At 40.0% G+C, this 11,908-nt stretch overlaps 1 protein-coding gene across 5 annotated transcripts in view; it reads left to right on the top strand.

Annotated features, from left to right (window-relative positions):
* Positions 1-8,595, top strand: part of LOC139933316 (death-associated protein kinase 2) — a 55,430-nt gene extending 46,835 nt beyond the window's left edge. For all 5 annotated transcript variants that reach the window (XM_078290364.1, XM_078290362.1, XM_071927380.2 and 2 more), the window contains 5 exons: positions 568-720; positions 4,867-4,912; positions 5,017-5,106; positions 6,802-6,888; positions 7,208-8,595. In XM_078290364.1, the coding sequence (XP_078146490.1) occupies positions 568-720; positions 4,867-4,912; positions 5,017-5,106; positions 6,802-6,888; positions 7,208-7,288 (457 nt within the window). In that variant the 3' untranslated portion in view covers positions 7,289-8,595. The remainder of the gene's footprint in view (positions 1-567; positions 721-4,866; positions 4,913-5,016; positions 5,107-6,801; positions 6,889-7,207) is intronic.
* Positions 8,596-11,908: the final 3,313 nt, after the last annotated feature.

Raw genomic sequence — 11,908 nt, forward strand, 5'->3', positions numbered from 1 at the left:
GTGTGTGTGTGTGTGTGTGTGTGTGTGTGTGTGTGTGTGGTGGCATTGAAGAAGTATTTGGGAATCAACTGAAGTGGTGCACGGAGGAATGAATGTATGCACAGTGCACGCTGTAGGCATTAAATGTCTTTCTGTGAATGTAATGATCAGGAGGTCCACAGGGGGACACACCAGTTGTCTGACACTGGTTTCCAATATATGAAAGAATGTGAAATGTGACTATTTTTCCACCATCATTGTTGAGACCATCATGTGTTGGGGAAATATGACTGCGCAATCTATTCAAATCTATAACCATGCCAGTCTAAACTTGTCTGCTCTCTAGAGCTTTACATTTATGTCTCATGGGCTTGCGCCAGATTGGGCTGAAATTCTCATTTAATTGGTTGGGTTTGGGTCAGCCTTGGGCTTGAAAAACTATTCAAATATGCTGCAATCTATTTAACGAATACACCAGATTTGGGGCTGTTGTCAGGTTTAGGATCACTAAAAGCTCTATCTGTTGGAGGGGTTGAGGTTTGGACATTGACAGGCTCTAGTCCAATATATATATATTATACTCCTCAGACTGAGTGGTTTGTCGCCGTTCCAAGGTGAGGCTGATGAAGAGACTCTGAGGAACGTCATCGCCATGAACTACGAGTTTGAAGAGCGCTACTTCAGCACGACCAGCGCCATGGCCAAAGATTTCATCCAGAAACTCTTAGTGAAAAATCCCAAGTAAGTAAAATATTTGTTACTTACTGGACACATCCTGTCAGGGTCCCTCAGCTCTGGAACAGAAGTGCTATACAAATAAACTTAATTATTATCATTATTATTATTATTATTATTATTATCCTGTATTCCCCTATTGACCTACTGTTGACCATTGATGTCATTCCACAATCTCATCACACTGGGAACAAATTAACTTTGTACTCTGTAGACATTTTGGGAAGTATGAATATACTACTGAAATGGCTTCTGTGTTGTGTCAATGTGTTATAGAGTGCATGATCAACTGTATAATGTCTAAGATGCTCAGAATTTTTGCCATGGCTCTCTTATTGTACAGAACGTCAAGTGAGATTACCAACAAGAACACTATGATAAAACATCATCATCTTGTTACAATGACCTCAGTTTCTTCAGGAAATAGAGGCTAGATTGTGCTTTCTTGTATTGAGTTGTCCTTCCAGTTCAACTTATTGTCCAGAGTAACGCCTAAATATTTATACTTGTCCACTGATTCTACCATTTCCCCCTTAATGATAATTGGGACCAAGTTTACAGCCTTTAAATGGAAGCTGACCACAAGTTCCTTTGACTTTTTTTACATTGAGTGTGAAGTAGTTACTATCACACAAACTTCCAGAACTCCCCTGCGTGTGAAGTCATAGGCCTAAGAGGTTCACAAGGGGCAGAGTGCAAGAATTGCTATGGGCTCCGCTACCCCAGCACAACACCGTACTCCAACATACCCACACAAAAAAAAACATACCCTCACAAAATGGACTGAATGCAATTCCATTTTGTGAATTTATAATTTTACATGATTACGCTTTACAGTGAATATAAAATTGAAAATTGTAATTCAATTTTAACATAAGCACCTATGAAAAATACTTCTACAGTTCAGTATGAACCCCTTTACATGCACAAACAGAGATCTATTTGCTACACACACCTTTGCCTTTAGAAAATGGCTACCATCCATTAATTCAGCAGCGCTTTTCAGATCTCTAAGGAGTCACTGGTGTGTATGGAGGACCCGAACTGTCATTTTAAGAAATCAATGAATGAATGAATAAATAAATAAATGCAATAACAAATAAAGGAATAAATAAATACATCAATAAATGAATGAAATAATAATTGCATGAATAAATAAATAAATAAATGCATTAACAAATAAAGGAATAAACAAATCAATAAATTCATGAATGAATAAGTGGTAAAATAAATGTGGGAACATTTATAGAAATGCATAAATTAATACATATTTTCAAAAATCAATCAATTAATAAATACCATATTTTTTATTCATTCATTCATTCATTCATTCATTCATTTATTTCTTGGGACATTCGATTTCCTTTCCCATTTTGTCAGGCATACGCTAATGAGCATGTGACAGCAAGGCAAGTGCAATTGATCACTGCACCCTTACATGGATCATCCAATAGTGGTCGCTCTCCCGCCAAGACTCCCAAGTTGTTGCATTGTCCGCCACCATTCTTTGCTAGTTGCAACTGCTGCAATAGCCTGTTGGGCGGGTTCTGGTTCATGACCAATCGAGCTATCTATAATGCTAGTTTGATTACTAATGCCTAATCACACATTACCATGCCCACTGACTCACCTCATTACTATATGCTTGAAGAAATGGAAATCGAATGTGCAGCAATAAATAAATGAATAAAATGAATTAATAAATAAAAATGTGAGATATGTATTCATTTATTGTTTTTTTATTTATTAATGTACGCTTTTCTATAAATATTCCCACATTTATTTTACCATTTATTGATTCATTCATTTGTTGATTTATTTATCCCTTCATTTGTTATTGCATTTATTTAGCTATTCATTCATTCATTGATGTACTTATTACTTTATTTGTTATAGAATTTATTTATTCATTCATTCATTTATTGATTTCTTAAAATGACAGTTCTGGTCCTCCATAGGTGTGGAGTGAATGATATGTAACATTAATTTATTGTAAGAAAACAGCAAATAGTTAACACACATTAATTAATGTCTTTTAATCAACAGGAAACCATTAATGAAGGATGAAGTTCTTTTAAAGGGATTTGTGATGAGTACAGTTTTGGGCATGCTTAGTTAATGTTAGTAAATGGTGTATTAATGGAAGAAGAAGTTCCAAAACTGAGACAGATCGGTCATAAATAGGTCATGAACAGTTTAATTACTGCATTTACAAATTAATTTAATTACTCAGTTAAAATAAAGAAATGTATTAATTTGCATTGTTGTTGCACCATTAATTAATGCATTAACTCATGTTATACTACCTTACTAAGTACTACCTGTAATTCTTCTGCTGATGGAAGGTTGTATAGACCTCATGGATCATCACTTCTGCACTGTTGCATTTTTCCAGTTGCCAAATATCTCAATGTTGTGATCACTTTAATTTCAGCCAAGATAGCGTTATTGCATTGAGTGGGAGACTTAAGCACATCTCTAATCGCTCTCCTGCCTCTGCGTCTTTCAGCCATTTTCTCCTCTGCTTAAGAAACTCCTAAGCCTCCTAAAAGTCCTCTTCCCTACTCTTAATAGTTTTTCACCTTAGGAGCTCTCCTAAGGGCTAAGATTGTCATGGTCTGCCCCTGTCTGCCATGATCTGCCCCTTTCAGCTCTAGTGTCTGCCCTCTTAGCCCTAGCCCTTGTGTCTGCCATGGTCTGCCCCTGTCTGCCCCTGTGTCCTGGTCACCACCCCTTTCGCTCCCCAGTCCTGCCATCCTCCTGCCAGCCACTGGATGCCCTTGGTCTTTCCTCCCTTCTCTGCTTCTTCCCTCCACACCTGCCTGTAATCAGCTCATCACCGGTCTGCTCGTCTGCTCACCTGCTTCCTATCAGCCCACAGTATATTATCCCCAGTTTGCCATCCACTCTCCGCCGGATCATACACTTGGTTTTTCCAAGGACTCGGCTACCATTCAGCCTGCCAGCCAGACTCCAGCCTTCCTGCCTCGCCTGCTTCCCTCGTCGGATCAGTTCGGCTCCCCGCTCTTGGGAGCCCACTCTGCCTGGCTTACCTCTGCTCCTTCCCTGTCCTGCCTTGGCCGAGCTGCGGGCCTATCCTCAGCTCCAGGGTTTCCAACTGCCTGCCCAGGCCCTCGCTCCAGCTTCCAGCTACCAGCTTCCAATCCAGTAATTAAACTGTTTTTTGAACTGTGCTCCTGCCCCTTGTCTCTGTGTTTGCACTTGGGTCCTCACCACACCGGGCCGTAACAGTATGATCCGGCCAGTCATGGACCCAGCAGACACACCCTCAGCAACTGGATTACAGACTATTTCCCTTTTTGCTTACTTTGCCCGTCAAGCAGCCTTGTCTGCTAGCAACCGGCCAGCTAGCTTCCAGCCTGCATCTTGCCATGTGATTCAGCCTGCTTCACAGCCTGCTAACCACCAGCATGATAGCCACCTGCATCCTAGACTCCAGCCTGTATCTCGGCCTGCATCGCAGCCTGTTTCCCGGCCTGCTAGCCTCCAGCCTGCACCTCGGTCTGCACTTCAGACTGTTCGCAACCAGCCTGCACCCCGGACTGCTCGCAACCAGCCTGCACTCCAGTCGGTTAGGCTCGGGTTTGTGAGTCTGCAACCTGCCTGTCCTGAGCCGGCTAGCCCACTACCTGTCTGTCCTGAGCCGGCTAGCTCGCTACCTACCTGTCCTGATTCTGCATTCCCTGAGACTAATATGGATCTGCTGTGGAGCCACCCTGACGTCCAGCGGTCGCCCTATGAAGGGACTCGCCTTGCCTTTTTCACGGGGAACCGCGGAGTCTCCAAAAGGAGGCGAGGTCCCCATGGCTCCCGACGCCACTGGCTCTCTCAGCAGCCCAGCGCCACAGAGCCTCCGCTGCCCAGCGCCACAGAGTCTCCGCTGCCCAGCGCCACTACTGATGTCCAGCCGAGAGAGAGAGAGAGAGAGAGAGAGAGAGAGAGAGAGAGAGAGAGAGAGAGAGAGAGAGAGAGAGAGAGAGAGAGAGAGAGAGAGAGAGAGAGAGAGAGAGAGAGAGAGAGAGAGAGAGAGAGAGAGAGAGAGAGAGAGAGAGAGAGAGAGAGAGAGAGAGAGAGAGAGAGAGAGAGAGAGAGAATATTGATCTGGTTCATATTGATCTGTCTCTCTTGCAGTGATAGACTGACAGCTGAGGAATGTCTGCTTCATCCATGGATCAAGGTTATTTCAAATCTTCCACCACATTAAGGCCCACAGCCCTGCTCACAATATGTGTTTATGCTTGCTTTCCCATAATGAATCATAAATGTTGTCCTCTCTTTCAGCCCATCACACGGAAACAGGTGACCAATAGGAATCGCTCCTCAATCAATATGAAGAACTTCAAAAAGTTCAACGCCAAGAGGAAATGGAAAGTGAGTGTGTATATGTATGCCAAACCAAACATTGTGTTATATAAACCACATGGTCTGTTTTCTAATTGAGCCATGTATGCACTGCAAGAGTACTGCATACCATAGGAAAGCAAGTCAAAAGCCCTGTTTCTATAAGACTAATATTCCAGGGACTGTATGAGACAGAGAATGACTTACCTAAATGTAGTTTTTGCAGTGGTGTATTTGTACAGGATACGTTTTCACCAGGGTGTCCTATGATGCACTGGTAGGCTCCACTCAGACATAAAAAATAAGGTTGTGATGTTGATCATCAATACATAAATATGATGCATCCTTAATGTAAGATGTCACAAATTAAAATTCCTTACATCTCCAATGGCTGGATATGTCAAATAGCACTTGAGAAGAGTTCACACCAAACTCAATGCCAAAAACTGAACTACTGTACAACCTTTGACTTGTTTTCAAACAGTGGTCAAAAAGTACCAATTCATCACTTGTTCAAAACATACTAAAACCATCATGGGAGCTCTGTTTAACAAAAACAATAATATGAAGTGGAATGTTTTTGCTTTACAAAATACTATACTGGCATGGTACTAAAATTATTGACAACTTAAGCGAAAAATCCTCCCTAACACTGTTAAATAAGGGTTAGTTAAGGGACGCAGTCCCGACACGGCCCAATGTTCACAAACTAGTTGGCTAGCTAGCTATGACTATATGTAAAGTTCATGCCCCTTCTCTGCAGGTTGTCAGAAGGCATTCTGGGAAACAAAAGCCCCTTTACACTTGTCATGTCATGCATCTCTTATCCGGATAGTATCCATAATATCCATTTACACCTGGCCACTTCAGTGTGTCTCCATTGGATAGAAAAATTAGAATAGATAAAAAATAGATAGAAATCTGATTTAATCTCGCCCTGCTTTCCCGCTATGTATGCAAATGAGGGAGGCCCTAATTGTCCGGGATTGTGTGGAGATGGCAGGCACCACAGAAATTCTGTTTTTGTATGAATTTCTGCGTATTCTTAAAGTTAGACCGACAACCCGCCTCTGCCAGCTCCAACTCATCTGCTTTAGGAGGCAGCAGCGGCTGTTGTATGCAGCTATTGTTTCAAAACCTTGGTGTGTCGTCCATGATGTGCTGAGTACTTCCACAAACAACTGAAGACTGCACGTTGAGTGACATTCCATTTGGAGGAGTTGAGTGTTGACATATGTGGCTTGACAAGACCGATGCATTTACACTTGACTAACTTGAGGATGCAACGTCTCTCAGACCACCTCAGAAATTGAGGTCAGTTTGAGCAATTGGATAGCAAACCCTCTCCAATGCGTCTTGGTTGCATTGTGTAAGTGTAAATGGGGCAAAAGGAAATCACTATCTGAAGTAGATGAGGCAGGTTGGGGAAAAGTGGGTAAACCAAAAAAGTAAATTGCAAGACCTCATCACAAAAAAAGTCCTGGGGTATATTTTGAACATCACAAATTGATGATATCTAACAGTGTAAAAGGATCAGAGGGAGTTTTTCCTATAATCATGTATTTAAATGAATCCCAGGCAGACAGGAATCACTGTAGTTCCTCCACCAGTGTATCCAAGTTCCTCAATTGCATTCAAAGCCATGCATACACATTTCTTGGATGGTAGTACCACCAGCTGGCCAGATGTCTGACTGTCTCTCTGTCGCTGTCTCTCACTCTGTAGATGTCCTATAACATGGTGTCAGCGTGTAACCGGCTGTACCGGTTGAGGCTGCTGTGTAAAAGCAGTTCAGATCCAGATCTACAACAGGTGAGAACACTGTATAAACACTGTATGTAACTAGTTGTTTACGCTGTGAGCAATTTGGTTGATGGGTTGCGCTATTCTGATTAATTGTGGGCAGTGCCAGAGGCTTTGATTGCATCTAGTGGTTTCATGCAGCTACAGCTGTAATAAAAACATTATTTTGTAAGTCCTCCAGCACATGTATGAATAGACCATAGGTGTAGATAGTCAGTCATAGTAAAATCCACATTGTATCTTTTACTAGATAAAATTGGGTATATTCAGTGGAGTCACAAAAATATCCGGCAGACTCTGACGCCAAATGCATTTTCCTTTCCTCCAGAGACAATGTGAAAGTGATGTAGAGGACACAGAAACCAAGCCGGCCACTCTCCTTCGTCGAAGACTCAGTAGCAGTTCATAGAGTTCACCAACAGGAGGCACCAGAGTCCCAGCATGCTCAGATCTGGAGGGGAGGAGCTTACAGAAGCACCACTGAAGGAAACTGGGCTATGTGCTCATGTTTTATGGCTTATGTTGTTGAAGTAAAATGACTATTAAATACCTGAGTGTTAAAAACTGTCTCAGAACTGACTAGGATTGAAGATGGTGGTGTAATACGAGTGAGTGTTGGCTGGTCTGAGGGAGCATTTCATATTGTTTATCCTTTAGAAGGATAAAATGGAGGAAACTCGAGTGGCTGGTTTCTGCCAAAGCTCAGCTCAGTATTACTGTGGATTATTGCATGCCTTTTATTTTGCTTGTTTTAAAGGTCAACATGTATTTGGGAATGACAACGTTGTTATTTTGCTGAATACTGATTTGGGGATACTCTGATATAATTACACCTCAGATGCAGAAAAAAGCTTTGGGTAGAACTGTGTTTTTCCTCTAAAGAAAAATCTAAAATTAATTTTACGTCTAAGTCTTCCATATGTTTTACATAGATAAAGTTTCCATTATCTGCCAAATAGAAATATAAATTCTTGTAGTAAATTTTGTCTCATATCATGATTTCTAATACTAAATGGCAGCATGATTTGCATGTAAAAATAGATTAGACAACAGTAAAAACAGAATACATCAAACTTGTCAACTGAAGTTGCAGTTTGTAAGTGTCAGACAATCGCCGACTGCAGAATGTATTTGTATGAGCACATATTATCTCAAATAATATTTGTATCTATCATATTATATTCTGGCTAAAGGATGCCTGAAATTAACATCTGTTTCTCATGATACATCATTTTAAAATGACAACCATGTCGTAATGTAGCAAACAATATAGCTACACATTCTTTAAGTTGCATGGATGCAATCAGCTCCATCCCTCTGGGAAATATCCATCCAGAGAAATAAGGTGTCTAAACCTAAAAGTGACATTACTACTTTATGTGCACACCTGCTTTAAATTAAATATCATCTCTTACAATTGTAGATTGAAATTTAAATGATCTTTGGGTACAATTTTTGCCTTCATCAAGAGAATCTAATGTATTTTTCAATTTTTTAGACATTTGAAAATAGGGTCTGTCATTTGGTTAGGAATTACATTTGACAAATTATTGTAAGCGTTGTGTGTGCTTATCAATGGAAAAATTTGTGAAAAATTTAAATGAATGGCAAAAAATTTGAGTGACAAGGAGATTTAGCACTTTATTCAGTCACCAATGTGAAGAGTGTGCTTCCTTTAAAAGTGAAAATCTTCATTTTCATTGTGTGTGTAATAGGGCTGGGAATTGATTAAAAAAAAACAACTAATTACACAATTTTCTGTGATTAATCGCAATGAATCGCTTTTTTTCTTAAGACTGAAACTTTTTTATGTTTAAATGTCCCTTTAAGGGGGTGATTACATACATGAGGGCATACAAAATAATACAGATTACTTGGTGTTTATGTCCATGTTTATTGCATGCACACCCGTTTAACCTGATTTTGACATAAATACCAACTATCATCATGGGCCAGAAAAATCAGACTAGTTATCTGCTTACTAACAGTGCCACAGCAGACACTACCGTAAAATTAATAGCCCGGGCTTTTATTTGCTTCAAACACTGAACTCAACCGACCTATATTTGGGACAGGCGTCTATATGGGACAGGCCTTTAATTCCTTTCGCACAAAACTCTTGCTCAGCAAAGATGGGAAATACCATCAAATTGTTTATTTAAACCAGTACCGTATGAATATTACTTGTATAAAAATTAGGCTATCGAATAACATATCAATTACGAATCATTCATTTGATCTCGCTCCGAGAGACAGCGCATCTAGGCCAACCTCATGCACTGAGAGAGAGAGAGAGAGAGAGAGAGCGCGAGCCCCTATCAAAATACCGGTAGCCTACCTACCTACTTTGCTGCCATGGCGATCAGCAAATGTGACTGACGTTTGAATGCAAGTTAAAAAAAAAAAAACGCTTCTCAGCGTCAATGGCAACTGGCTTCTAATTGAGACCGGCCTTTATTTGTCAAAACGTGTAGCCACACCCGGCCAGTAAAAGGGACTCAGCGTTTAATTGGGACTCAGCTTTTAATTGAAGTTTTACGGTATATCATTACGCACAGCCATTATGCACCACTATATATTGTGAGCCATAATAGCTTATTGATTGATCACACGAGTAGGTCTAATTTATGATATATTAATTTATGATAATTTATGATGATATGTGCGTTATTCTTATTTCCACATTACTGTACAATTTGGTGACATTATGTAAACCTGTTTACTCGCGCTAGAATAAAAATCCTGCTTGGAGAAAAAAGGATAATGAGGAAGATGAACTTGTTAGAGCCATTGCAGCAGGAATAGGAAGGTGAAGCTATTCCAGACAGGACTTTCGATTAGTAAAATTGTCTTTGAACATATTTTCTATCAGAAATAAAGTTTACTAGTATTATTATTGAATTAAATAGTGACCCGCTCTTGCCTCCAGTTTCTGTGTCTCGCTCTCCAGGCCTCCACAGCGCTAAAAGGGCGCACAGCGCTGTATGCGGTCTTGTAGCGCAGCGGCTGGCCACGACATAATTATCTTGTTCCCACGCATTACTAAGTCGTGGCCACGCATTAGGATCCCGTTCCCTTGCGTTACTAAGTCGTGGCCACGCATTTTTTTATTAACATGAGATGTCATCAGAGGGGCTCTGTACGGTCCAGCTCGGGGGGCTTGGTGAAACTTTCATCATTCAAAACTTCAACAAGAAGCTCAGACATGAATTTCAAAGGAGACTGGCCCTCGCTACCCTTGGGAATTCGAATCACAAGAAGATTGCAGCGCCTGGCACGATTCTCGGTGAGGGTATTGTGTGTGGGTCATGTCTCTCCATTCATTTTCATTCATTTTGCGTTTTCATGTGGGTTGTATTTAGTCTTTTGGAATTGGATCTGTTATCAACGTTATCGACTCGACAAGGCTACTACCATAGAGATAAAACAGTAGAGGGTACATGTCATAGAGAATTCCTATTCTGGAATTTGATCATATGGCAGTCATTTTACCTGGGTCCACTTCTCATATTGCTCTAATTGGAATCAATGGTGAAAGTAGCTTATGCTGCCACTATAATGCTAATATTTTTTATTGAAACATCACAACTATTTTTTATTTAACATATTGTGTGCAAGACAACTATGATTGTGTAAAATGGTTCCAAACGTGGCATTTTTGTAGTTTTTAGATAACAATAGTTTCAAAAATGTTTCAAAACCAAAATATTGTGTTTAAAGTGCTCCCAAACACTGATATTAGTGTTTCAACTCGAGCCCCACCTAAACACCAATTCCAACGTTTCAGTGGTTACATAGCACTGCTTATGGTGTTTCAGAACCTGACAACTGCGGTCTCTGTACTCCCTCTTATACAATATTTGGGTTTTAAAACACAAAACATGGCAAATCAATACTAAAGTGAGGGTTTCAGAGCTAAACCCAGTTTTAAGTGTTTTAATACACATGTATGAGTCTGCAGACACAGAGTGTTTTGAAAGTTTGAAAGTCAGTTTATATGTGACCTTCTTCAAATAGCACCATTTTATTTTACATAAGACAGGATTGACCACTGAGCCAAATATTTTAGTTTCAATTACCAATGAAATGTCCAATCTGGATGTTTTGGCCATATAAATTTGGGACATTTTCGCTTACATTCTTGAAGAGTTTGATTTGTAAATAGAGAACAAGGCCTTCTAACCCATTGCATGTCACATGGGCCTGTTTTACTGTATTGTTTTCAAATATTACTAATGTAAACAAAACTGTTATAGACATAAAATACAGCAAATGCAATTAAAAACACGCACTTGCCTGCCAAATTGTGTCAATAGCTGCCAGTCAATTAAAGAGGGAGCAGTATATACACCCATTCCATTTTTTTCATTTTTGGCACTGGGGCTATCCATTTGTTTAGGATTTACGTTTGTATTGAGGATTCTTCCTTTAACTATAGATAGGCCTAGCTCAACCATTGTAAATAGTTTCCTTTTTCAACTAAGCATATAAGCATTTACTGTTTGTTGCTGGTCTGTGTGCCTAGTGGCCAATCATTTTTTATTTTCAACTGTTATTCAAATGAAATCAGTTGTATAGCTTTTCTGTTGTCTTTCACAGTATCACCAATGGACATTGCAGCTCTGACACTCATTTGTCTTCTTTTAAGAGTACGTTTTTGGCATTTTTGCCTTTATTGGACAGATCAAAGTGAAGAGATACATAAGACATGCAACAAAGGTACTGGACCAGATTCAAACCCAGGACATTGCATTTACACGGCACATGCTTTGTAGACCACTGAGCCACTAGGACACCTATGGAACCATTATTGTAGCAAAACTATTTGCAAATGTGTGTGGAGAGTTGTGTAGCTGTATCTCAATCCGTGTGTGCGTAATCAGATTTGTAAATGTGTAAAAGAATCACTAAATGCATACCGAGATTTGTGAATGTGTACAGGAATCTGCAAATGTGTATTCAGAATCCGTGTGTGCGTAATCAGATTTGTAAATGTGTAAAAAAAATCTCCAAGTCTGTATTCAGATTT

Source organism: Centroberyx gerrardi, chromosome 19 (genome assembly GCF_048128805.1).
Source record: "Centroberyx gerrardi isolate f3 chromosome 19, fCenGer3.hap1.cur.20231027, whole genome shotgun sequence".
Classification (NCBI taxonomy): domain Eukaryota; kingdom Metazoa; phylum Chordata; class Actinopteri; order Beryciformes; family Berycidae; genus Centroberyx; species Centroberyx gerrardi.